At 45.5% G+C, this 24961-nt stretch overlaps 1 protein-coding gene across 2 annotated transcripts in view; it reads left to right on the forward strand.

Moving 5' to 3' along the window:
- LOC118220558 (cAMP-specific 3',5'-cyclic phosphodiesterase 4C-like) overlaps nucleotides 1-24961 on the forward strand; it is a 96734-nt gene that overhangs the window by 68632 nt on the left and 3141 nt on the right. For both annotated transcript variants that reach the window (XM_035404399.1, XM_035404400.1), the window contains 12 exons: nucleotides 102-281; nucleotides 510-546; nucleotides 834-904; nucleotides 1392-1441; nucleotides 2469-2581; nucleotides 15095-15188; nucleotides 16022-16182; nucleotides 16415-16513; nucleotides 16813-16977; nucleotides 19204-19303; nucleotides 21322-21476; nucleotides 21981-22103. In XM_035404399.1, the coding sequence (XP_035260290.1) occupies nucleotides 102-281; nucleotides 510-546; nucleotides 834-904; nucleotides 1392-1441; nucleotides 2469-2581; nucleotides 15095-15188; nucleotides 16022-16182; nucleotides 16415-16513; nucleotides 16813-16977; nucleotides 19204-19303; nucleotides 21322-21476; nucleotides 21981-22103 (1348 nt within the window). The remainder of the gene's footprint in view (nucleotides 1-101; nucleotides 282-509; nucleotides 547-833; nucleotides 905-1391; nucleotides 1442-2468; nucleotides 2582-15094; nucleotides 15189-16021; nucleotides 16183-16414; nucleotides 16514-16812; nucleotides 16978-19203; nucleotides 19304-21321; nucleotides 21477-21980; nucleotides 22104-24961) is intronic.

Here is a 24961-nt window from a genome sequence, read left to right on the forward strand (position 1 = left end):
TCTTCCTCACCTCTCCCTTTCTCCGTCTTTCTCTGCTCTATTTATATCTCCATCTCTCCTCATTCCTCATCTCCTCATTCCTTGCTCTCCCCCCCTCTCAGTTTTGATGTGGAGAATGGCTCCTCTCCGGGTGCTCTGGATTTGCAGGCGAGTCCAGGGCTGGTCCTGCACCCCTCCTTCCCCCAAAGTCAGCGGCGGGAGTCCTTCCTGTACCGCTCTGACTCTGACTACGACATGTCCCCCAAAACCATGTCCCGCAACTCCTCCATCACCAGCGAGGCGTGAGTGTGCCCCGCGCGCGCCCTCGCGTGCGCCCTCGCCTGCACCGCACGCTAACGTCCGTGTGTTCAGCGGACCCTCACGTCCACAGCAGACAATCCACATATTATCACGACACACGACACAATACAGGGATACAGTCAACATATCTGCTTACTCTCTCTCTCTCTCTCTCTCTCTCTCTCTCTCTCACTCTCTCTCTCACTCACTCGATCTCTCTTTCTTTATAGGCATGCAGAGGATTTTATTGTCACCCCTTTTGCTCAGGTGAGTTTGTTTTTAAAGTCCTTTAATTCACATATGCTCCAAAGTTAATTGCTCATTTCACAGAGAGGTGCCAGTGTGTGGAACGGCCTGCTGGGTAATGTAGTGCAGACAGAGACCCTCAGAGCGTTCAGGCCCAGGCTGTATGCAAGGATTGATGCTCTCTAGTTTCCCTTGTCTGGAGGTAAATTACAGGCCTGGATGTTCTACTTCTTATGCTTTCATTCTTATTCTGTTTAATGGAATAAAGTAGAAGTTACACTGACATTTTTGAACACCCTTGTCTCCAGGTGTTGGCCAGTCTTCGGTCTGTCAGAAGTAACTTCACCATCTTGGCAAATGTCACCACCCCCACTAACAGGTCAGTAACACCCAATCAAAGACCCCTTTTCCTGTATAATGTGTGTGCGTGTGTGTGTGCGTGTGTGTGTGTGTGTGTCTGTGTATGTGTGTGTGCGTGTATAGGTGTGTGTGCATGTTTGAGTGTGCGTGTGTGTGCGTGCGTGTGTGTGTGTGTGCATGTGTGTGTATGTGTGTACATGTGTGTATGTGGGTGTGTGTGCATGTGTGTGTGTGTGTGACAGTGACAGTGATTGACAGGTCTCCGTGGTTCCAGCTGTCAGCTGATCCAGTTCACTCTGCCATAGGAGGCACTAGACCAGCTGAATGTATTGATTTTCTGTTGTCATTGCCCATAGCCTGAGTCTTCTTGCCCCAGTTATTCAGTTTTGTCCTTTTTTTTTGGTATCTATCCCAAAAAGACACCTCCATCTAAAATAGTTTACCGATATCAGCCACTAGAGGGCATTGTTAATTACTCTTTCATGTTATTTTCAATCTGTCCACAGGAGGTCACCTATGGGTAGTCAACCGACAGTTCCCAAGGCAACGTTGTCAGGTAGGTTAAGGTCTACTTCTATGACAGGATACACACGTACAGTACACACAAACACACGCACACACACGCACACACAAAATAATAACTTAACCCAGGTCTGACTTACACACACGCACTTACGCACAGACAAGTTTTTCCCAAATCTGTCCTCAGGTACCTCCAGCCATATCCAGGTATTTGATGTGTTCCATCTCAAGCACACCTGATTCAACTATTAAAGACCTTGATTGGTTGTATCAGGTGTGTTTGAAATGGAACACATGGAATACTAGGATCTGGCTGGGGGTGCCTGAGGTTAGGTCTGGAAAGCACTGACATAGACAACTTAAAAACGACAACAGTGTAAGCTAACAGACTGTGCCCAGCATTAGACCAGGGTAGCAATTGGACTTCTGGGGAGGATTATAGTATCGAAGGGCAGGTGGTGTGCCTTTAACATCCTGCACCCATCTGTCACAGAAGAGACCAATCGAAGGCAGGGGGTGTGTCTTTAACAACCTGACCCCTCTATCACAGAGGAGACAAATCAGATGCTGGAGGTGTGTCTTTAACAACCTGTTCCCTATATCAAAGAGGAGACAAATCAGAGGCAGGGGGTGTGGCTTTAACAACCTATCCCCTGTATCGAAGAGGAGACAAATCAGAGGCAGGGGGTGTGGCATTAACAACCTGTCCCCTATATCAAAGAGGAGACAAATCAGAGGCAGGGGGTGTGGCTTTAACAACCTATCCCCTGTATCAAAGAGGAGACAAATCAGAGGCAGGGGGTGTGGCATTAACAACCTATCCCCTGTATCAAAGAGGAGACAAATCAGAGGCAGGGGGTGTGGCTTTAACAACCTATCCCCTGTATCAAAGAGGAGACAAATCAGAGGCAGGGGGTGTGGCTTTAACAACCTATCCCCTGTATCAAAGAGGAGACAAATCAGAGGCAGGGGGTGTGGCATTAACAACCTATCCCCTTTATAAAAGAGGAGACAAATTGGCAGGGGGTGTGGCTTTAACGTCATGTACCCATCTGTCACAGAGGAGACCTATCAGCAGTTAGCGCGGGAGACCCTGGAGGAGCTGGATTGGTGTTTGGACCAGCTGGAGACTATTCAGACTCACCGCTCAGTCAGCGACATGGCCTCTACCAAGGTACTGCTCTACCCCGGTGGTCCCTGTAACCGCAACCTGACCACAAACGCTCATAACCAACATAATCACAACCCTATAAACATAATCTAACCAACACAATCATAACCCTGTCAACGTAACGTGACCACAAACGCTCATAACCAACGTAATCACAACCCTGTAAACATAATCTAACCAACACAATCATAACCCTGTAAACGTAACGTGACCACAAACGCTCTTAACTGACATAATCACAACCGTATATATGTAACCTGGCCACAGCCGCACATAACAAGCACAATCACAGCCCTATAAATGTAAGCCGACCACAAACGCTAATAACCAACATAATCACAACCATATAAACGTAACTTGACCACAAACACTCATACCTGACATAATCACAGCCCATTTACCATAACCTGACCACAAACGCTCACAACCGACATAATCACAGCCCATTTACCATAACCTGACCACAAACACTCACAACCGACATAATCACAGCCCAGTAACCATAACCGGACCACAACCATTGAAAAGCCATCACCACAACGTGCTCAAAAGATGTGGAAACAAGGCCATGACTTACCAACATAATCGCTGCCCAACCCTGTTCCTAGAGATCTACTGTCCAGTAGGTTTTCACTCCAACCCTAACGAAGCACACCTCATTCAACAACTTGAGATCTCATTGAGCTGCTAATTAGTAGAGTCAAGCATGCCAAATTAGGGTTGAAATGAAAAGCCTGCAGGATGCTAGATCTCCAGGAACAGGGGTGGGCAGTCCTGCTGTAACACATCCTGACCGCAACCTTCATAATATCTCATAACGCAACACTCAGGTTTCATTACACTTCAGTAATAAACCCTGACCACAACCTTATTACTGTAATTTAAAATACCTCGACCATTGCATTACAAACACAACGTGAGTGCGGTCCTTGTGCTATATCCTAGCCACAGACCTATAATCATAATCAGACCGGGCCTATTTCCAGCTTCAAGATATTTTAGTGCTTTATTTTTAGCCATAATCCAAACTCAACCCTGAAACCGTAACCCGACCACATCTGTTTAACCGTAACCTCAACCACAACCCTCTGAGTATAACCAGACCACTAACTGTTTAACCCTAACACAAGCAAAACGCAACCCCAATATTTAAAAACACCTCAACCACAATGCTGTAACCTTAACAAACCTCCATTCTTTAAAAATACCATAACTGTAACCTGCCTATACCTCTGTAATCCCTACAATTGCCCTATACGTGGGAACAAACCATAACTGAAAATATTATATATTATATCTAAATTATAAATAAAAAAACAATAACTATCATGTGATGAAGGTCCTGTATACATATTATACAAGCATATTATAGACCTATAAGCAGAACCTGTGCCAAATTAAAAATAAATATAAATTAATAATCCATAACGTCACAAACATATAAATAAGAAGACTATAATCCCATAAGCAGAACCAAGGCATTCTTGTCAAATCTGTGTGTGCGTTTGTGTGTGTTGTCTGTGAATATACGCTTGTGTGTGCATATGTTCATGCTTAAATTCATTCATGGAACTGTGTGTGCATTTGTGTGTGTATGTGTATACACAAGTATGCGTGTGTCTTTGACTGTGCATGTATGTGTGTGTGTGAGTGTGTGTGTTTTTTTAAAACATATGCGCAGGGAGTTTATTTGTGATGGATCACCACTCAAAGGTCAGTATTATATTTTATGACATAAACAGAAAGACATTAATGCAAAACATTGTGTAACAGAGCCCAGTACAAATATTAATGTGTTTGCTGTACTTACATGACCACAAATATGCACGTAAGATGGATATAAATACTGAGAGACAGCAGAGAACTACAGGTTACAATGTAATATTCAAATGACAGAGAGAGGATGGGAGGAAAGAGAAGTGGAGTGGGGGAGGATAAGGAGAGAGAGAGAGAGAGAGAGAGAGAGAGAGAAACAAGCAGGAAGGAGAATTTGGTCCTGATGCTGATGTCGTTGCTGTAACCTTGGTTGCTACAGTACAGAAGCAGGCTCTGCCCTTCCCTCGCAGCCATTGGCCAGCTGCTCTGACCACAAGGCATTCTGCGCAGGTATCCACCAATGGCAGTGCGGCAGCTCTCCCTCAGCTCACTGCCTTAAAGAGACAGGCTCCCATTTCTGTTGTTTTTTTTCTTTTTCTTTCTTATCGGGGGAGTAATCCTGTCAAATTTGGCTGTTAAATATCACGGTCCTCGGATGGATGTAATCCTATTCTTCCCCTGCAAAACCCTTGTCGGGGAACAGCAACTGGCGAGGCGTGTTTTTGTAGCCTGTGACGTGCGCTCACACATGGCGCACATAGGCTAGCGGCGTGCTCCGGCTCAGACACACGCGCACACACGCGCGCACACGCGCGCGCGCACACACAGACCACCTGATTCGCCTGCAGACTGTTTGCAGAAGCCCAGGCTAACAGAAGGAGGACGCCACGGAAACGCGGGGGGAGAGGTAGAAACAGAAAGCCAGAAAGGCGAACGGGGGACAGACAGACCGATCGGCTGCCGGGACAGACGGCCAGGGCCCCCCAGCACAACGAGGAGGGGGGGGCGGGAACGACACCTCTCGCTCGCCCGCCAGCCCGCTCGCTCGCTCGCTCGTACAGGATCCGGCGGACGATCAGGACACGCTCGAAGACGAGGGGCGCCGTTGTCGGGGGAGACGAGGCGGCTGTCGACTGCGCAGGCCGACAAAGGGGAGATTTTTTTCGTCCCTCTTTTACCATCCCTCTCTCGCTCGGGACAGAAAGGAGGACTATCATTCCGCCTGATCGCCCTGATCACGTCGCATAGTGTCGCACGGCCTGCTCTCTCTCCCACACACACATACTCTCACACACGCACAGATACACACGCACACACACACACACGCTCACACACGCAAAGATACACACACATACACTTACACACGCACAGATACACACACACACACACACGCACACACAGTGGACAGTGAGAGGTTGGTCTCTGTGAGCTGGAGTCAGGGTAGGAGAGCTGCAGTATACAGGCTGAGAGAGAGGGGGGAGTTGGTGGGGGCTGGAGCCGGAGGTCTGCAGTGTTCCCTCTCTCTCTCTCTCTCTCTCTCTCTCTCTCTGTCTCTCCGCTCAGTGTCCTTCAGCGGCAGCGGTGTCCCGTTGCGCTGCGTTTCTCTCTCTCTCCGCCCTCGCGTGGGGGCGCTTCGTTTCCGGGGGGGGTGGGGGAGGGGGAGGGGGGGGGGCCGGGGCAGGTGGGGGCGGGCGTGGTGAGATGCGGTCTCTTTCGGAGTCAGGCGATTGGCGGGGGTGGCGGAGCGGAGGCCATTCCTAAAGCGAAGAGGAAGGAGGAAAAGGAGGAGGAGGAGGAGGGGGGGGTCACAACCCCCCCTCCCCTCTCATCTGCTGTCATCTTGACCTCTGACCTCTGACGACTCACCCTTCCTTTTTTTTTCCGCTCCGCGTCCACACCCCCCACCCCAACCCCCAACCCTACGCCCCTGCCGCTCCACCCCTCCCCCCTCTGGGCGGGCGCAGCGTTCTGGAGTGCTCCGCCACACCCGGCCGTGGCCCCCCACCCCGGACCCTGACCACGCCCACCTGCTGCTGGGGCCCCGGCAGCGCCCCGCCCACCCCGCAGTCCTGCTCCTCCTGCCTGGGCCACTGCGCCGCCCCGCCCGCCGCCATGGGCGTGGCCGAGGCCCCCCGCCCCGCCCCCTCACCCTGCTCCTCCCCCAGCCGCTCCCCCAGCTACACGCCCCTCTGGGGGAGGGGCCGGACCCCCGGGATACTGCTGGACAGGGCAGGGCGCGTTTCCATGGATGGAGGGGTGGGGGCACCTCCGGACATGTTTTTGGAAGGGGGGGGACCTCCAGCAGAGGGGCGCAGGGCGCCCCTGGTTGACCTGTTCTGTGAGACCTGCTCCAAACCGTGGCTCATCAGCTGGTGGGACCAGGTAGGCCTGGGGGGCGGAGCATGCGTGAGAGGGGGAGGGGCATGCAGGACTGGAGGGGCAAGTTAGATTGAAGGAGGGACATGTATGATTGGAGGAGGGTCATAGAGTTTGGTAAGTTACATATAGGTTTGGGGGAGGGGCTTGTAGTGTTTGGGGAGGGGCATATAGGATTGGAGGAGGGGCATGTCATGTTAGGGGAGGATCATATATGCTTGAGGGAGGGGCATGGAGTGTTTTGGTGGGGGCATATATTCTTAGTGGTTTGGACATGTTGGATTTGGGGAGGGGCATATAGGATTGGAGGAGGGGTGTGTAGCGTTGGCGAGGGGCATTTAGGATTTGGGTAGGGGCATATAGGATTGGAGGAGGGACATGTTGGACTGATGTAAGTCCAAGTCCAAGTCCAGTAAGACTACACTGATACAGTACATGATGGGGCAAAATATTTGTGACTAAGTGTTTTGTACTGAGTGTATCTTCAGTATGTAATTGCTTTCTATTATCTAGCTGGGGGATGGAATGTTCAGGGTTACAAAGTTCAAACTGTATACACAGAATGATCAAATAAATTCTTCATGCCAATATTTTCAAAAACATATAAAGAATCTATATAAAGGGAGAATGAAGTTGCACACATAGTATGTGTATGTGTATGTGCGTGTGTGTATGAGCATGTGTCTGTTTGTGAGTGAGAGCATGTGTGTGTGTGTGTGTGTGCGCGTGTGCTCATGCATGTGTCTGTGAAGTGTACCTCCATCCAGCACTTATTGTGCCTTGTATAATTGTCTTGGTGTTGTAGCTTATCATGCCTCCTAGTTTGACTTTGCATAGGATAGGACAGAGTCTTGTTCACTGTCTGAACTGGACTTAAAGTGTTCATGGCTATGAATAACTGTACATGAGTACTGTACCTTGTCAAACCTGTTTTTTGTAGTTGACAAATGACATTTGGTATGCACTTATTTTACGTCGTTTTGGATTAAAGAGTCTGCCGAATAAATGCAATGTAAAGAATGAGAGAATGTGTATTTGTGTACATTGTGTCATTATGTCATTGTGTGTATCTGTGTTTGTATGTGTGTATATGTGTTTGTGTGCAAGCGTGAGTGTGTGTCTGGAAGAAAGTGTGTGTGCATATTCATCTGTGAGAAGGTGTGTTTGTGTATGTGAAAGCATGTGTATGTATGTCTTAGTGTGAGTGAGTGTGTGTTTATATTTGTGTGTGAGAAAGTGGGTGGGTGCATGCATGTTCTTGTGTGTATATGTTTGTCTGTTCATGTGTGTTTTTTTGCATGTGTATATATGTGTATGTGCGTGTTTGTGTTTTTGAGTGTATGTATCCATGTGTGTGTATGTGTATGTTTATTTGTGTGTGAGTGTGTGCGTTGTTTATGTGTCTGTGTATGTGTCTATGTTTCTGTTTGTGTGTGTGTGTGTGTGTGTATGTGTCTATGTTTCTGTGTGTGTGTGTATGTACAGTGTGTGTGTGTATGTATGTGCATGTTTATGTGAGTATGTATGTGCACGTTCATGTTTGTATACAAGTGTGTGTTTATGTGTGCATGTATGTGTCTGTTTTTCTGTGTGTGTGTGTGTGTATGTGTGTGCATGTACAGTATGTGTGTGTGTATGTGTGTGTTTATGTGTGCATGTACGTACGTGTTTATGTGTGTGTGTGTGTGTGTGTGTGCGTGTTTATGTGTGCATGAATGTGCATGTTTATGTATGTATGTGTGTGTTTATGTATTTTTATGTTTGTGTATGTCTGTGTTTGTATGTGTGTTTGTATGTGTGTGTGTGTGTGTGTGTGTGTGTGTTTATGTATGTGCATATTTGTGTGTGTGTGTGTGTGTGTTTATGTATGTGCATATTTGTGTGTGTGTGTGTATGTCTTTGCTTTTGTGTCTGTGTGTGCGTTTGTGTGCGTGTGTACGTGTTTATGTGTATGTATGTGTATGTTTGCGTGTGTGTGTGTGTACATGTTTATGTGTGCATGTATGTGCGTGTTTGTGCCTGTGTGTGTGTGTGTGCGTGTTTGTGTGTGCATGTGTGTGCGTGTTTATGTGTGTATGTATGTGTTTGTGTGTGTGTGTGTGTGTGTGTGTGTATGTCTTTGTTTTTGTGTCTGTGTGTGTGCGTTTGTGTGCGTGTGTGTACATGTTTATGTGTATGTATGTGCATATTTGTGTGTGTGTGCGTGATTATGTGTTTGTGCGTGTCCGTGTTTGTGCGTGTGTGCGTGTTTATGCGTGTGCGTGCGTGTTTATGTGTTTGTGTGTGTGCGTGTTTATGCGTGTGCGTGCGTGTTTATGTGTTTGTGTGTGTGCGTGTTTATGCGTGTGCGTGCGTGTTTATGTGTTTGTGTGTGTGCGTGTTTATGTGTTTATGCGCGTGTGCGTGTTTATGTGTTTGTGCGCGTGCGTGCTTATGTGTTTGTGTGTGTGCGTGTTATGTGTGTGTGCGTGCGTGTTTATGTGTTGATGCGTGTGTGCGTGTTTATGTGTGTGTGCGTGCGTGTTTATGTGTTTGTGTGTGCGCGTGCGTGTTTATGCGTGTGTGCGTGCGTGTTTATGTGTTTGTGTGTGTGTGTGTGTGCGTGTTGATGCGTGTGTGTGTGCGTGTTTATGTGTTTGTGCGCGTGCGTGTTTATGTGTTTGTGTGTGTGCGTGTTTATGTGTGTGTGCGTGCGTGTTTATGTGTTTGTGTGTGCGCGTGCGTGTTTATGCGTGTGTGCGTGCGTGTTTATGTGTGTGTGCGCGTGCGTGTTTATGTGTGTGTGCGTGCGTGTTTATGTGTTTGTGCGCATGCGTGTTTATGTGTTTGTGTGTGTGCCTGTTGATGCGTGTGTGCGTGCGTGTTTATGTGTTTGTGTGTGTGCGTGTTGATGCGTGCGTGCGTGCGTGTTTATGTGTGTGTGCGTTTGCGTGTTTATGTGTTTATGCGTGTGTGCGTGCGTGTTTATGTGTTTGTGTGTGTGCGTGTTGATGCGTGTGTGCGTGCGTGTTTATGTGTTTATGCGTGTGTGCGTGCGTGTTTATTGTGTTTGTGCGTGTGCGTGTTTATGCGTGTGTGCGTGTTTATGCGTGTGTGCGTGCGTGTTTATGTGTTGATGCGTGTGTGTTTATGTGTTTGTGTGTGTGCGTGTTGATGCGTGCGTGCGTGCGTGTTTATGTGTGTGTGCGCATGCGTGTTTATGTGTTTGTGTGTGTGCGTGTTGATGCGTGTGTGCGTGCGTGTTTATGTGTTTGTGCGTGTGTGCGTGATTATGTGTTTATGTGTTGATGCGTGTGTGCGTGCGTGTTTATGTGTGTGTGCGTGTTGATGCGTGTGTGCGTGCGTGTTTATGTGTGTGTGCGTGTTGATGCGTGTGTGTGTGCGTGTTTATGTGTTTGTGTGTGTGTGTGTGTGTGCGTGTTGATGCGTGTGTGCGTGTTGATGCGTGTGTGCGTGCGTGTTTATGTGTTGATGCGTGTGTGCATGTTGATGCATGCGTGCTTATGCACAGGTAGATGCAGGCAGTCAGACGGAGGCCAGTCTGAGGCAGATGTGCAGACAGGAGGAGTTTGACCTTGAGAGGGGTCGCGTCCCCCTGGCTCTGTGCAGGTTTCTCAGATTGTCATCTATTCAGCCGCTCTTCTCCCCGCAGGCCTCGGGACCCATTAGGAAGGTTCAGTTGCTAGGGAAACCTTTTGGGTTGCCATGGAGATTACTCTGTCTGAATGGATTGGTCACTAGATCACTAAGTCTGTGCTTGTTTGCGTATGTGTCCATGTGCGAGTGTGAGAGTGCGTGCATGTGCTAGTGATGGTGTTGTAGTTGTATGTGTATCTCTGTGTGTGCCGTGCATATGCATATGAAAGTGTGCATATGCATATTGTGTGCAAACACATTGTTTTTGTGTACTGCATGCATAGACTGTATGTCTGTGTGCTTTTTTCTGTCCATATACATATGTTTGTGTGTTTTTCGGTGTGTGTGTGTGTGTGTGTGTGTGTATTTGTGTTTTTGACAGTGTGTGTGTATGTGGGTGTGTCTGTGTTTTTTCTGTGTGTGTGTGTTTGTTTATGTGGATGTTTGCGTGTCTGTGTGTATGACGGTATGTGCATGTGTGTGTTGCTGTGTGTGTATGTGGGTGTTTGTGTCTATGTGGGTATTTGTGTCTGTGTGTATGAGGGTGTGTGTGTGTGTGTAAGTGTTTGTGCAGTTGTGTGTGTGTGTCTTTGAGGGTGTGTGTGTTTATGTGGATGTGTGTGTCTTTGTGAATGAAAGTGTGTGTGTGTGTGTCTTTGTGTGGTTGTGTATGTGTGTGTGTGATGATGTGCGTGTGTGTATATGTGTTTTTGTGTGTGTCTATTTGGGTGAGTGTATGTGTTTATGTGGGTATGTTTCTGTTTTTATGGTTCTGTGTCTGTGTTTTAGAGGGTGTGTGTGTTTCCGTGCATCACTTGTAAGGTCACCTTTGAAGTGCAGCACATCCCTGTATGAAATCATTGAGAAAATAACTGCATCCCCAAAAATAACACCATAACAAATAGTGTGTTATAAAGCTTTGGTAATAATTGTTATATTCAACAATTCTGTGACATCTGGATTATACATTGCATTTGTCTTTACAGAGAAAAAGCCACACTTTTAATCATAGAAACTTAGCAGACAACATAAATGCTTCCAAAATAGGCCACTCCTCTCTGCACTGAGCCATTCTGGGGATCGAAAGGCAGCAATTTTTTTTTTTTTTTTGGGGGGGGGGGGGGGATCCGATTTGTAGTGCCTCTCATGTGAATACGTTAGTTTTATATGCATGTGAAAGACTTTCTGATGAATTGGTTTGTGTTGTAGTCATTGGTAGTGGCTCACATGAATGGATTAGTGTTAGACATGTTTTTAGGACCTCTCTGTTCAATGGATTAATGTTATCAGTGTGTGTAGGTCCTTACATGTGAATGGGTTAGTGTTATCAGTTTGTAATGCCTCATATGTGAGTGGGTTAGTGTTATCAGTGTTTGGAATGCCTCATGTGTAAATGGGTTAGTGTTATCAGTGTTTGTAATGCCTCATGTGTGAATGGGTTAATGTTTTCTGTGTTTGTAGTGCCTCTGGGGTGACTAGGTTAGTGTTATACATGTTTTAGTGCCTCTCTGGTGAATGGGTTAGTGTTCCAGTTATTGGTAGTGGTTCTCAGGTGAATGGGTTAGTGTTATCAGTGTTTATCGTGCCTTACATGTTAATATGTTAGTGTTATCAGTGTTTTTAGTGCCTTATATGTGAATAAGTTAGTGTTAGCTGTGTTTGTAATGCCTCATGTGTGAATGGGTTACTGTTATACATGTTTTAGTGCCTCTCTAGTGAATAGATTAGTGTTCCAGTCACTGGCAGTGCCTCTCTAGTGAATAGATTAGTGTTCCAGTCACTGGCAGTGCCTCTCAGGTGAATGGGTTCGTGTTATAGTCATTGGTAGTTGCTCTCAGGTGAGTGGGTGAGTTTTTTAGGTGTTTGTATTGATTCTCTGGTGAATGAGTTAGTTTTATAGGCATTTTAGTGGGTCTGAGGTGAACGTGTTAGTGTTGTAGGCATTTGTAATGGTGCTCTGGTGAGTGGGTTAGGGTTATATGTGTTTTAGTGCCTCTCAGATGAATGGATTAGTGTTATAGGTGTTTGTGGCTCTCTGGTGAATGGGTTAGTTTTATAGTCATTGGTACTGCCTCTCAGGTGAATGGGTTCATGTTTTAGGTGTTTGCTATGCTGCTCTAGTGGATGAGTTAGTGTAATATGAGTTTGCTGTGATCTAAAGCAGTACTTGCATAGGTCCCCTTAGTTATGTTTAAGAAAAGGTCTTATATTAAGGAAAGAGTCAAATTTTAAGGAAGGAGTCTTGTATTTGATAAATGTAAAGTATAAAAACATTAGATGCAATTACATTGTAGCTGTGGAATGAAGTAGCATTTGTGTACCTAAAGATAATGTGTGTAACATTATCAAAGATGATATAGGCATAGCACACCCTATGTCTCTCTCTGTCTCTCTCTCTCTTTCTCTTTCTGTCTCTGTTTCTCTCTCTCTCTCAGTTCAATTCAACAATGCTTTATATAACAGTATATTGACAATATTGCCAAAGCAATTCACAAATAAATAACAATGACACTTAAGACACTTAATTAATACAGTCATATTAAATATATAAATTTAATTAATTAATAACCTAACCTGAATGACAAGGATAGTGATAAGAACAAAAACTACCAACAATACAAATAAGAGAGATGGTGCCTCACTGGTTGTCCCTCATTTTGTGACAGGAGGCCACATATCTTGCAGCTACTGCTACACATTCTCCCCTGTATATAGAGGAGTTTTTCTATATTATTATGATTTGGGAAGTTTGGAAATGTAGTTCCAATTTCTGGAAGTAAGTTTTTTCTTATTTCCTTATATTTGCTCTCTCTGTCTCTCTCTCTCTCTCTCTCTCTCTCTCTCTCTCTCTCTCTCTCTCTCTCTCTCTCTCTCTCTCTCTCTCTCTCTCTCTCTCTCATTAAATTTAGGGTTATGAGAGAGTTTAACAATGAGAACAGGCCAGTCTTTCCATCCAGGTGCTGATTTCTATTTCTACCTGTAATCTAGAGTAGGGGTTCCCAAAATGTCTGAGTCCTTTATGAGCCAATTTATTGTCTACGGCCCACCTCTTCTTAAAATATAACCTAATATTGTTCAAATATGGCATGCAAATGTTTTTAGCATATGTCAAAACAACTGTATATAGATCTGTATATATTTAGCAGAGTGCATGTAACTAGTGGAAATACTTGAAAAATTTGTAGAACATAGACACCCAGCTAAGGCCACATTTTATTTACAAACCATAAATACTTGCAGTATACGAACCGATAGCTAAACAAGCCTATAGCTGTATTAAAAATATAAAGCATGAACTTTTATCCCCTTTTAGATGTGCATTGTATGCTTTTCAAGATGAATGGTGAATCCTTATATATATATATATATATATATATATATATTAATATATGCATTTTCATATTTGGCCATGGGCACTACATATAATTTAAAAATGAAACAAAAATTTTATTTTATTTTTTTTTCAGGAAGATAAATATGCATATTAATAGGCTGTTGAAATAAGTAACTGCCAAATATGTTTATTTATACTCCCTACCCCAAATATTACACAAAATGTATTCATTTTCATAATTATTATTATTTTTTAGAATAAATATTTGTTTATTTAGCCAGCGTTTTGTTACTCCACACTCTGATTTAATAGTTTCCCTTGTGCTGTGTCTTTGAAGTACCATGACCAAAGCTTTCAAATAAAACTTTGTTTTTACTTTACTTTACTTTACTTTACATGTTGGAGTAATTTGGATTTTCTGCACCTTGATACTTGACTTCACCTCTCTCTCTCTCTCTCTCTATCTCATATATAAAATAAATAACAAGCTGAGCACATAGAAAACAGTGAGTTGTAACTGGGTTTGAATAAAGGACCCTGCCATAATTGCATGCAATATTAATGCTTGATATGGTTCATTCTGGATTCAAAACCCCATCATCCACCCACCTCCCCCCTCCCCCCTCCCCCGAGCAAACAGGCAGTCTCATCTTACTGCTACCTCAGTGTGACAGACCGAGGGAGGGGTGGGACTGCGGATTTTAACAAGCCAGGATGTCAGGGGCAAGGCAGCAGAACAGACAAATATGGTGCAGGCAAGGAGTATCCCTGCCACCTCATTAAATAACCGTTAGCAACACAAGGCAGGCTGCTAACTACTAATTGAGTATCCCTGGTATAATCTGGTGTCCTTGTGGGAATTGTAGTTTTTTTTTGTTTGTTGTATTTTTGCAGTCGTATTGTAGTTTCCGGTGACACAAAATGGCTGTCTCTTAAAGGGATAGCACCTCTTTCAGGTGCACCCAAACCCTACATCACAGCCTTTCTAAAAAATGCTTGGTTTCTCCAAACACAAGACTTGTCTGAGCTCTTAACGTTGTGAAACTTGTGAATGCTCTTCGTTGTCACATTAGCAGTGTTCTTGTTTTATTTTTATTTTTTGGGGGTTTGTCAGATTTTTATTTGCATGCTAAAATATACCTTCTGCTCTAATCATTGCAAATGAGCTATTTGAATGTAAATATCTTGTCATTCCCTCAGATTTTTTTTTTCAGTTTTTCTAGATACAGTTCTGCAGATTATTCAAATTATATAATTCACCCTAAAGGTTCCCCCTGCTCATTGCAAACCATATATGTATATTTGTATATTAAACATTTATATTTTAAAATGTACCCTCCAAAAGTGTGGGAACACTTACCAATACCATGAAATAAAAGCTCATTGTCTGTACTTTTACCTCAAATTCACCTTTTGAACTACAACCTGAATGCCTTAAGTATATAACAAAAATAATAAATTTCACACTACTGAACCCATACTTAGTTAAAAACTTTCTGCAAATTTATGCCTGACCCCCCACACTCTCTCTCTCTCTCTCTCTCTCTCGTTCTCTCTCGTTGCTGTCTCCCTAGTTCAAGAGAATGTTAAACCGGGAGCTGTCTCACCTGTCTGAAATGAGTCGCTCTGGAAACCAGGTGTCAGAGTACATATCCAGTACCTTCTTAGGTAAGTTGCTGAACCTGCCTCTTTGAGCTGCACACCTGGGCCTGTATATAATCACATATGGACTTTACACCTTTACCTACAAGTACAACTGAATACCTTAGTTCATACCTTTACCTCCACCTTTAAACCACAACCACACACTGATTTTACGGCATATCTTCCTCATACCTCAGATTTACATATTCACAGCTTCAACTGTACACCTGAAGTTTATACCTTTATATAACACTCCAACCGTACACCTTCAGTTTGTTTTTACACACACACACGCACACACTTATCTGTGGAATGGTGTATATGAGTGTGTGTGGTATAGATGAGTGTGAGTGGTATATAAATGTGCTTGTGGTATATATTGGTGTGTGTGGTATAGATGAGCATGTGTTGTATAGATAAGTGTATGTGGTATAGATGAGCATGTGTGGTATATATGAGTGTGTATGGTATAAATCTGCACAAATGGTATAGATGAGCATGTGTGGTATATATGAGCATGTACGGTATAGATTTGCTGATATGGTATTGATGAGCATGTGTGGTATTGATGAGCCCATGTGTTATAGATGGGTGTGTGGGATATGTGTGTGTGTAAATATGGGTGTGTGTGCTATAAATGAACAAGTGTGGTATAGATGAATACGCATGGTATATATTAGTGTGTGTGGTATAGATGAGTGTGTGGTATATATTATTGTGTCTGGTATATATGTGTGGGGGTATCGGTGAGTGTGTGGTATAGATGAGTGTGCGTGGCATATATATGTATGTGTGGTATAGCCGGCTGTGTGTGTGCCATGCATGTAATACAGCAGTGTCTCTATGCGGGTCCTCAGATAAGCAGAATGAGGTGGAGATCCCGTCCCCCACGGGAGAGCGGGAGAAGCCCATGTGTCACATCAGCGGCGTGAGGAAGCTCACCCACAGCTCCAGCCTCTCCAACTCCACCCTGCCTCGCTTCGGAGTGCAGACTGAGCAGGAGGAAGCGCTGGGCAAGGTATGTTCCCCACGTTACACACACACACGCTCACACGCACGCACACACACACACACACTCACATGCACATGCATACACACACACACACACACACACACACACACTCGCACACACATATGCACACATACACATGCACACACATATACACACACACACACACACACATGCACACAAACACACACACAAAAACACACACACAAGTATTCTGAAGTGTTTGTAATGTCTGTTGCAGGAGCTGGATGATTTGAATAAGTGGGGTTTGAATATCTTCCGTGTTGCAGAGTTCACCAACAACAGACCCCTTAGCTGCATCATGTTTGCCATCTTCCAGGTGATTGTGTGTGTCTGTTTGTGTGTGTGAGTATGTATGTATACGTGCTTGTGTGTGTATGTGCGTGCCTGTGTGTGTAATGTATGTGTATATGTGTGTATGTGTGTGTGTGTGTGTGTGTGTTTGTGTGAGAGAGAGACAGAGTGTATTTGGAAATATGTCATGCCTATAAAGCAGGAGACAGAGAGAGACTGTTTGCGTGTTAACGTGTGCGTCATGTGAGTGAGCGTGTCTACGCCCATGTGTGTTTGTGTCCATGCATGTGTGTGCTGCATGTAGGTAACATTGTGTGTTTGCAGGAGAGAGATCTGTTGAAGACATTCCGAATTCCAGTGGACACTTTCATCACATATGTGATGACCCTGGAGGACCACTACCATTCCAACGTGGCCTACCACAACAGCCTACATGCTGCTGATGTCACACAGTCCACGCACGTGCTTCTGTCCACCCCAGCCCTCGACGTGAGTGCCCACGCCACCACCGCCAGCACTTCTAACTGCTTTACATTTAGTGCACTTCCAATGGTCTAAGTGCACACTTAGCATAACAAATCTAGTCTTACTGCACATTTTTGGATACTAACACTCTTGAGCCAACACTGGACTAGCTCACCTCCACTTAACTACTCACTAGAAACACACAGTGCTTACTGAGTATGCCAACAGCATGCAAACTTAGTACACATATAACATGCTAACTCAGTACACCAAAAACATACTTACAGAGTACACCAACACTGTGCTAACTCAGTACACCAAAACCATGCTTACAGAGTACACCAACACCATGCTAACTCAGTATAACAAAACCATGCTTACAGAGTACCCCAACAACATCCTAATTCAGTATTCTGATGCCATGCTAACCCAGTACTCAAACACCATGCTAACTCAGCACACTGATATCATGTTTACTGAATACACTGACACTATGCTAACTCGGTACATTAATACCATGCTAACTCAGTAACCCAACAGCTTGCCTACTCAGTACACCAATGCCACACTAACTCAGTATACCAACATCATGCTAATTCAATACACTGACACCATGCTAACTCAGTACATCAATTCCATGCTAATTCAGTTCAGCATCAACATGCTACCTCAGTACACTTACTTCATGCTAACTTAGTGCAATGACACCATGCTAAATCAATACAATGGCTCAGCTAACTCGCTAAAACGAATCAGCTACAGGTCGTTGATACTGTCATGGCCGGCTCAAAAGTCATGGCAAAAGGAGGGAGAACACACATTAAATGTTGCTTAAAGTAATAAATTAATTTATTAACTAAATAAGATATAAGCAGGGTTGAGTGGGACAGTCAGCATTGTCGGTAGTGCGTGCGGATGTTCAGAAGTAAATGAATGTGTACATGTGAGACGTTGTAAGTGTAAAACAAAGAGAACAATCCAACCAGTGAAAAGTGTCCCACAGCTCCAACATAGGCAAATAACAAAGGAAGGGAGCTTTGGCAAAGGGAAAGGTGGGGTTCTTATTACCTGGGGTCCACCCACTATTCAGGTGACACCAAAGAGTCATCATAATACATTAATAATTTGTATTAAATTATGTAAACATATAATGCATGGTTGGCCTCCACACATGTTATAATCAGTAATCTCTTGGTGTTTTCAATCAATCAATCAATCAATTTTTATTTGTATAGCGCTTTTAACAAAGGAGCTTTGTCACAGTTTTCAGTGGCACATGGCGAGTTAAATCCAGTTGATTTTTTCTTTATCGTTCCATTCAGAAAAAATTCATTTTGGTACCACTTCTACACAGCCAGCCAAGTTGGAAAAACAGTTGTTAGAATAGACATATTCTACAGCATGCATAAGAACATTACACCAAAGCACATAAATGTAGTAATGTATAATTTACACATGTGAAAAAGATGGACATATGGAAAGTATGCATGCATCTATTTTAAAATTGAAAGGAAAGTAATTCATTGGGAATGCAACGGGGGTGTGTGCTGTGGGTTTCAGGTGTGCCAGTCACACTTCTGTGTGTGCTGTCGCCTTCTGCTGCCGACAGCCACATTTCTGCATCTGCCGCACTTATAACACAGTAACATGGCATTCCTCTAAATTCAGCCCTGGGGAAGAGAAAAGACAGTGCCTCATTAAAAAGGAGGACTTCAAATTGAAGAGATGTGTTCAACTCTGATTACCTTTTCCTCTCTTTTTCTCTTTCTGTCTGTCTCTCTCTCTCTTTCTTTCTCTCTATAGAGTAATGTTCAAGTGTAAATTATTAATTATATAAATTAATATGCATAATTATAATTTTACAGAAATACATTGCAGGGAATTAATGTGTACTGCCCCCCTCCATTCTTCTTATTTCCACCTCTCTCTTTCTTTTTTACTTCCTCATCTCTCTCCCTCTCTCTCCCCACCCCCTCTCCCTCTCTCTCTGCCCCGTCGCTCTCGCTTTCTCACCCCCCCTCTCTTTCTCTCTCTCTGTCACTCACTCTCTCCCCACCCCCTCCCTTTCTCTCTCTCCCTCTCTCTCACCTCCACCCCCTCTCTCTCTCTCTCTGTCACTCTCTCTCTCTGCACCCCCCCTCTCTCTCCCTCTCCCTCACTCCCTCCCTCCCTCTCTCTCTGTCACTCTCTCTCGCTGCACACCACCTCTCTCTCCCCCTCCCTCACTCCCTCCCTCCCTCTGTCTCTCAGGCTGTTTTCACAGATCTGGAGATCCTGGCTGCTCTGTTTGCTGCAGCGATCCATGACGTGGATCATCCCGGAGTCTCCAACCAGTTCCTCATCAACACCAGTGAGTCACCACTGCACAGCCGTAATAAAATCAGCCTCGTTCTAAAGAGCTTCTCCTTGTACTGGCTCAAAGTGCTGCATAGGTTTTTGTGCTGTAAAACACAAACATGAGCATTGAGCATACATGACAATATGCTGCATAGACATAGAGCACTGTACAGCGAAGAAGAGTACACTGTACGATAGCTTAGTTCGGCAATGTGGGCTGTTGCATAGATTGAGGGTTGCTGAGTATATGAAGTATTGCTGTGCAATGTGTTTTTGCAAAGAAAAATCCATTTTCATTAATAGAAAAAAAATATTATTTGCATTTCATTGTACATTTTAAATTTTCAGGGCATTTAAGGAGTGTATTCACATTTTGCATGTATGGAGTAGTGGTATAGATTGTTATGGGTATATACTATATTGCTGTAGATTGTAATGGGTATATATACAGTAACATTCCCGTAGATTGTAATTGGTTTTATAATATTATATAGTGTAATGGGTAGATAGAGTATGTCTCTAGATTGTAAGGGGTATATAGATTATTGCTGTAGATTGTAAGGCTTATGTAGGGTATTGCTGTAGATTGTAAAGGGTATATAGGGTGTTGATGTGATTGTAAAAGGTATGTATAGAACATTGCTGCAGATCGTGATGGGTATACAGAGTATTGCTGTAGATTGTAAGGGGTATATGTAGTATTTCTGTAATTATTAGGGGTATATAGAGGACCTCCAGGTCTCTGAATCTGTGGACATTTTTAAAAGAAATCTTAAGATGCACCATTTTAGCATGGCTTTTACCTAGGTTTTATAGCACTGTTTTATCCATATTTTATTTTTTATATACATATATGTATATTATTACTTATTTATTTTATTCTTATTATTATTATTATTATTATTATTGTTGTTGTTGTTGTTGTTGTTGTTGTTATTTCTTTTATTTCTCTTAGCATGGCTTTTTACCTGGTTTTAGCCTTGTTCTTACCCTCCCTGATCTACTTTTTATACTTTTATCTTTATTTGTACTACTTCTGGTTTTTATGCATTTTTAAAAATGTTTTTATTTATTTTAAACTATTTACTCTGTTATTTATCTGACCTTGTTTGTCTGCTGTGTTTTTTGTTGCGCCACTTTCACTACTGCTGCCGTTTACCCTAATTTTTATCTTGATTTTAGTTTTGTCCTTAGGTCTTAAATGTTTTCTCTAATATCCTTCAATCACCTTGTTTGTTTCTGTCTTTTTATGTACGGCATATTGAGTTGCACCCGCTGTCGGAAATGTCCTTTATAAATAAAGTTTGATTGATTGATTGATTGATATAGTATTGCTGTAGATTGTAAGAGGCACATAGAATGTTGCTGTAATTGTAAGGGGTATAGTGTATTCTAATTGTAATGGGTATATAGACTATTGTTGTAATTGTAAGTGGTATATGGTGTGCTGCTGTAATTCTAAGGGGTATTTAGAGTATTTCTGTAATTGTAATGGTATAGAGAGTATTGTTGTAATTGTAAGGGGTATATAGAGTTTTGCTGTATTTCTAAGGGGTATATAGAGTATTGCTGTGATCGTAAGGGGCTATATATAGTATTGCTGTAATTGGAAGGAGTATATGGAGTATTGCTGTACTTTTAAGTGGCATATGGTGTATTGCTCTAATTGTAAGTGGGTTATGGTGTATTGCTGTAATTGTAAGTGGTTTATGGTGTATTGCTGTAATTGTAAGTGGTATATGGTGTATTGCTGTAATTCTAAGGGGTATATTGAGTATTGCTGTAATTGCAAGCGGTATATGGTGTGTTGCTGTAATTCTAAGGGGTGTATAGAGTATTGCTGTAATTGTAAGTGGTATATGGTGTATTGCTGTAATTCTAAGGTGTATATAAAGTATTGCTGTAATTGTACGTGGTATATGGTGCATTGCTGTTATTGTAAGTGGTTTATGGTGTACTGCTGTACTTGTCAGGAGTATACAGAGTATCACTGCTGGTCTATAGCACTGCGTGTGATCCTCTCTCTCTCAGACTCTGAGCTGGCGCTGATGTACAATGATGAGTCAGTTCTGGAGAACCATCACCTGGCCGTGGGCTTCAAGCTGCTGCACGAGGAGAACTGCGACATCTTCCAGAACCTGAGCAAGAGGCAGCGACAGAGCTTGCGCAGGATGGTGATTGACATGGTGAGGGCCTGTCTGTCACAGTAACCCTCCAATGGGAGCAGGAGAGGGGGGTGGGGAGCGGGCTCAGCTGGGGAATGATGAATGCCTGTCCGTCACAGTAACCCTCCAATGGAACCGGGGGGGAGGGGGGGGGGGGGGTGGCAGGCTCAGCTGGGGAATAGAGAATCCTTTGGCAGTTGGAATGGTCATTTTTGAACTTAGGTCTGAATAGTGTTCACTGTGTGAACTAAACAGTGTTCTTGGCTAGAAATAGCTGTACAAAATAAGTATTGTACCTTACTGAACCTGTGTTTAGCAGTTGTCTATGACCATGAAATGCACTTTTTGTACGTCGCTTTGGATAAAAGCGTCTGCCAAATAAATGTAATGTAATGTAACTCATAATAAATTGGACTAATTAGAATAATCACACTGCTCCTCCTCTTTCTCCCTTCATCTCTGCTTCTTTCTTAATTTCCTTCTGTCTTTTTTTCTTTCTGCCACCACTCTCTTCTCTCTCTGTAGGTGTTGGCTACAGACATGTCCAAACACATGAGTCTGCTGGCTGACCTAAAGACGATGGTGGAGACCAAGAAAGTGACAAGTTCAGGAGTGCTTCTGCTGGACCACTACACTGACCGCGTACAGGTGAGCTCTGAGCGCTATACTGACCCCATACAGGTGAGCTCTGAGCGCTACACTGACCACATACAGGTGAGCGCTGACTGCTACACTGACCGCATACAGGTGAGCTCTGAGCGCTACACTGACCACATACAGGTGAGCTCTGACCGCTATACTGACCGCATACAGGTGAGCTCTGATTGTTACACTGACCGCATACAGGTGAGCTCTGAGCGCTACACTGACCACATACAGGTGAGCTCTGAGCGCTACACTGACCGCATACAGGTGAGCTCTGAGCGCTACACTGACCACATACAGGTGAGCTCTGAGCGCTACACTGACCACATACAGGTGAGCTCTGAGCGCTACACTGACCGCGTACAGGTGAGCTCTGACTGCTACACTGACCGCATACAGGTGAGCTCTGACTGCTACACTGACCGCATACAGGTGAGCTCTGAGCGCTACACTGACCACATACAGGTGAGCTCTGACTGCTACACTGACCGCATACAGGTGAGTTCTGACTGCTACACTGACCGCATACAGGTGAGCTCAGACTGCTACACTGACCGCATACAGGTGAGCTCTGAGCGCTACACTGACCGCGTACAGGTGAGCTCTGAGCGCTACAATGACCGCATACAGGTGAGCTCTGACCACATACAGGTGAGCTTTGACCACTGTACTGACCAGATACAGGTGACCATGTGCTGCGTGTGAGTGACGGTAAGGTTTGCCATGTCACAGGCGTGCTGCGTGTGAGCGAGGGTCAGGTTTGGCGTGCTGCGTGTGAGCGAGGGTCAGGTTTGGCGTGCTGCGTGTGAGCGAGGGTCAGGTTTGGTGTGCTGCGTGTGAGCGACAGTCAGGTTTGGCGTGCTGCGTGTGAGCGAGGGTCAGGTTTGGCGTGCTGCGTGTGAGGTACAGTCAGGTTTAGCGTGCTGCGTGTGAGCGAGGGTCAGGTTTGGCGTGCTGCGTGTGAGGTACAGTCAGGTTTGGCGTGCTGCGTGTGAGCGAGGGTCAGGTTTGGTGTGCTGCGTGTGAGCGAGGGTCAGGTTTGGTGTGCTGCGTGTGAGCGAGGGTCAGGTTTAGCGTGCTGCGTGTGAGCGAGGGTCAGGTTTGGCGTGCTGCGTGTGAGTGAGGGTCAGGTTTGGCGTGCTGCGTGTGAGGTACAGTCAGGTTTGGCGTGTTGCGTGTGAGGTACAGTCAGGTTTGGCGTGCTGCGTGTGAGCGAGGGTCAGGTTCGGCGTGCTGCGTGTGAGTGACAGTCAGGTTTGGCATGCTGCGTGTGAGCGAGGGTCAGGTTTGGCGTGCTGCGTGTGAGCGAGGGTCAGGTTTGGCGTGCTGCGTGTGAGCGAGGGTCAGGTTTGGCGTGCTGCGCGTGAGCGAGGGTCAGGTTTGGCGTGCTGCGTGTGAGCGAGGGTCAGGTTTGGTGTGCTGCGTGTGAGCGAGGGTCAGGTTTGGCGTGCTGCGTGTGAGCGAGGGTCAGGTTTGGCGTGCTGCGTGTGAGTGACAGTCAGGTTTGGCGTGCTGCGTGTGAGGTACAGTCAGGTTTGGCGTGCTGCGTGTGAGCGAGGGTCAGGTTTGGCGTGCTGCGTGTGAGCGAGGGTCAGGTTTGGCGTGCTGCGTGTGAGCGAGGGTCAGGTTTGGTGTGCTGCGTGTGAGCGAGGGTCAGGTTTGGCGTGCTGCGTGTGAGCGAGGGTCAGGTTTGGCGTGCTGCGTGTGAGGTACAGTCAGGTTTGGTGTGCTGCGTGTGAGGTACAGTCAGGTTTGGCGTGCTGCGTGTGAGCGAGGGTCAGGTTTGGCGTGCTGCGTGTGAGCGAGGGTCAGGTTTGGCGTGCTGCGTGTGAGCGAGGGTCAGGTTTGGTGTGCTGCGTGTGAGCGAGGGTCAGGTTTGGCGTGCTGCGTGTGAGCGAGGGTCAGGTTTGGCGTGCTGCGTGTGAGGTACAGTCAGGTTTGGTGTGCTGCGTGTGAGCGAGGGTCAGGTTTGGCGTGCTGCGTGTGAGGTACAGTCAGGTTTAGCGTGCTGCGTGTGAGCGAGGGTCAGGTTTGGCGTGCTGCGTGTGAGTGACGGTCAGGTTTGGCGTGCTGCGTGTGAGTGACGGTCAGGTTTGGCGTGCTGTGTGTGAGGTACAGTCAGGTTTGGTGTGCTGCGTGTGAGTGAGGGTCAGGTTTGGCGTGCTGCGTGTGAGCGAGGGTCAGGTTTGGCGTGCTGCGCGTGAGGTACAGTCAGGTTTAGCGTGCTGCGTGTGAGCGAGGGTCAGGTTTGGCGTGCTGCGTGTGAGGTACAGTCAGGTTTAGCGTGCTGCGTGTGAGTGAGGGTCAGGTTTGGCGTGCTGCGTGTGAGTGACGGTCAGGTTTGGTGTGCTGCGTGTGAGCGAGGGTCAGGTTTGGTGTGCTGCGTGTGAGCGAGGGTCAGGTTTGGCGTGCTGCGTGTGAGGTACAGTCAGGTTTGGCGTGCTGCGTGTGAGCGAGGGTCAGGTTTGGTGTGCTGCGTGTGAGGTACAGTCAGGTTTGGCGTGCTGCGTGTGAGCGAGGGTCAGGTTTGGCGTGCTGCGTGTGAGTGACGGTCAGGTTTGGCGTGTTGCGTGTGAGTGACGGTCAGGTTTGGCGTGCTGCGCGTGAGCGAGGGTCAGGTTTGGCGTGCTGCGTGTGAGCGAGGGTCAGGTTTGGCGTGTTGCGTGTGAGTGACGGTCAGGTTTGGTGTGCTGCGTGTGAGGTACAGTCAGGTTTGGCGTGCTGCGTGTGAGCGAGGGTCAGGTTTGGCGTGCTGCGTGTGAGCGAGGGTCAGGTTTGGTGTGCTGCGTGTGAGCGAGGGTCAGGTTTGGCGTGCTGCGTGTGAGGTACAGTCAGGTTTGGTGTGCTGCGTGTGAGTGACA

Source organism: Anguilla anguilla, chromosome 2 (assembly GCF_013347855.1).
Source record: "Anguilla anguilla isolate fAngAng1 chromosome 2, fAngAng1.pri, whole genome shotgun sequence".
Classification (NCBI taxonomy): Eukaryota; Metazoa; Chordata; class Actinopteri; order Anguilliformes; family Anguillidae; genus Anguilla; species Anguilla anguilla.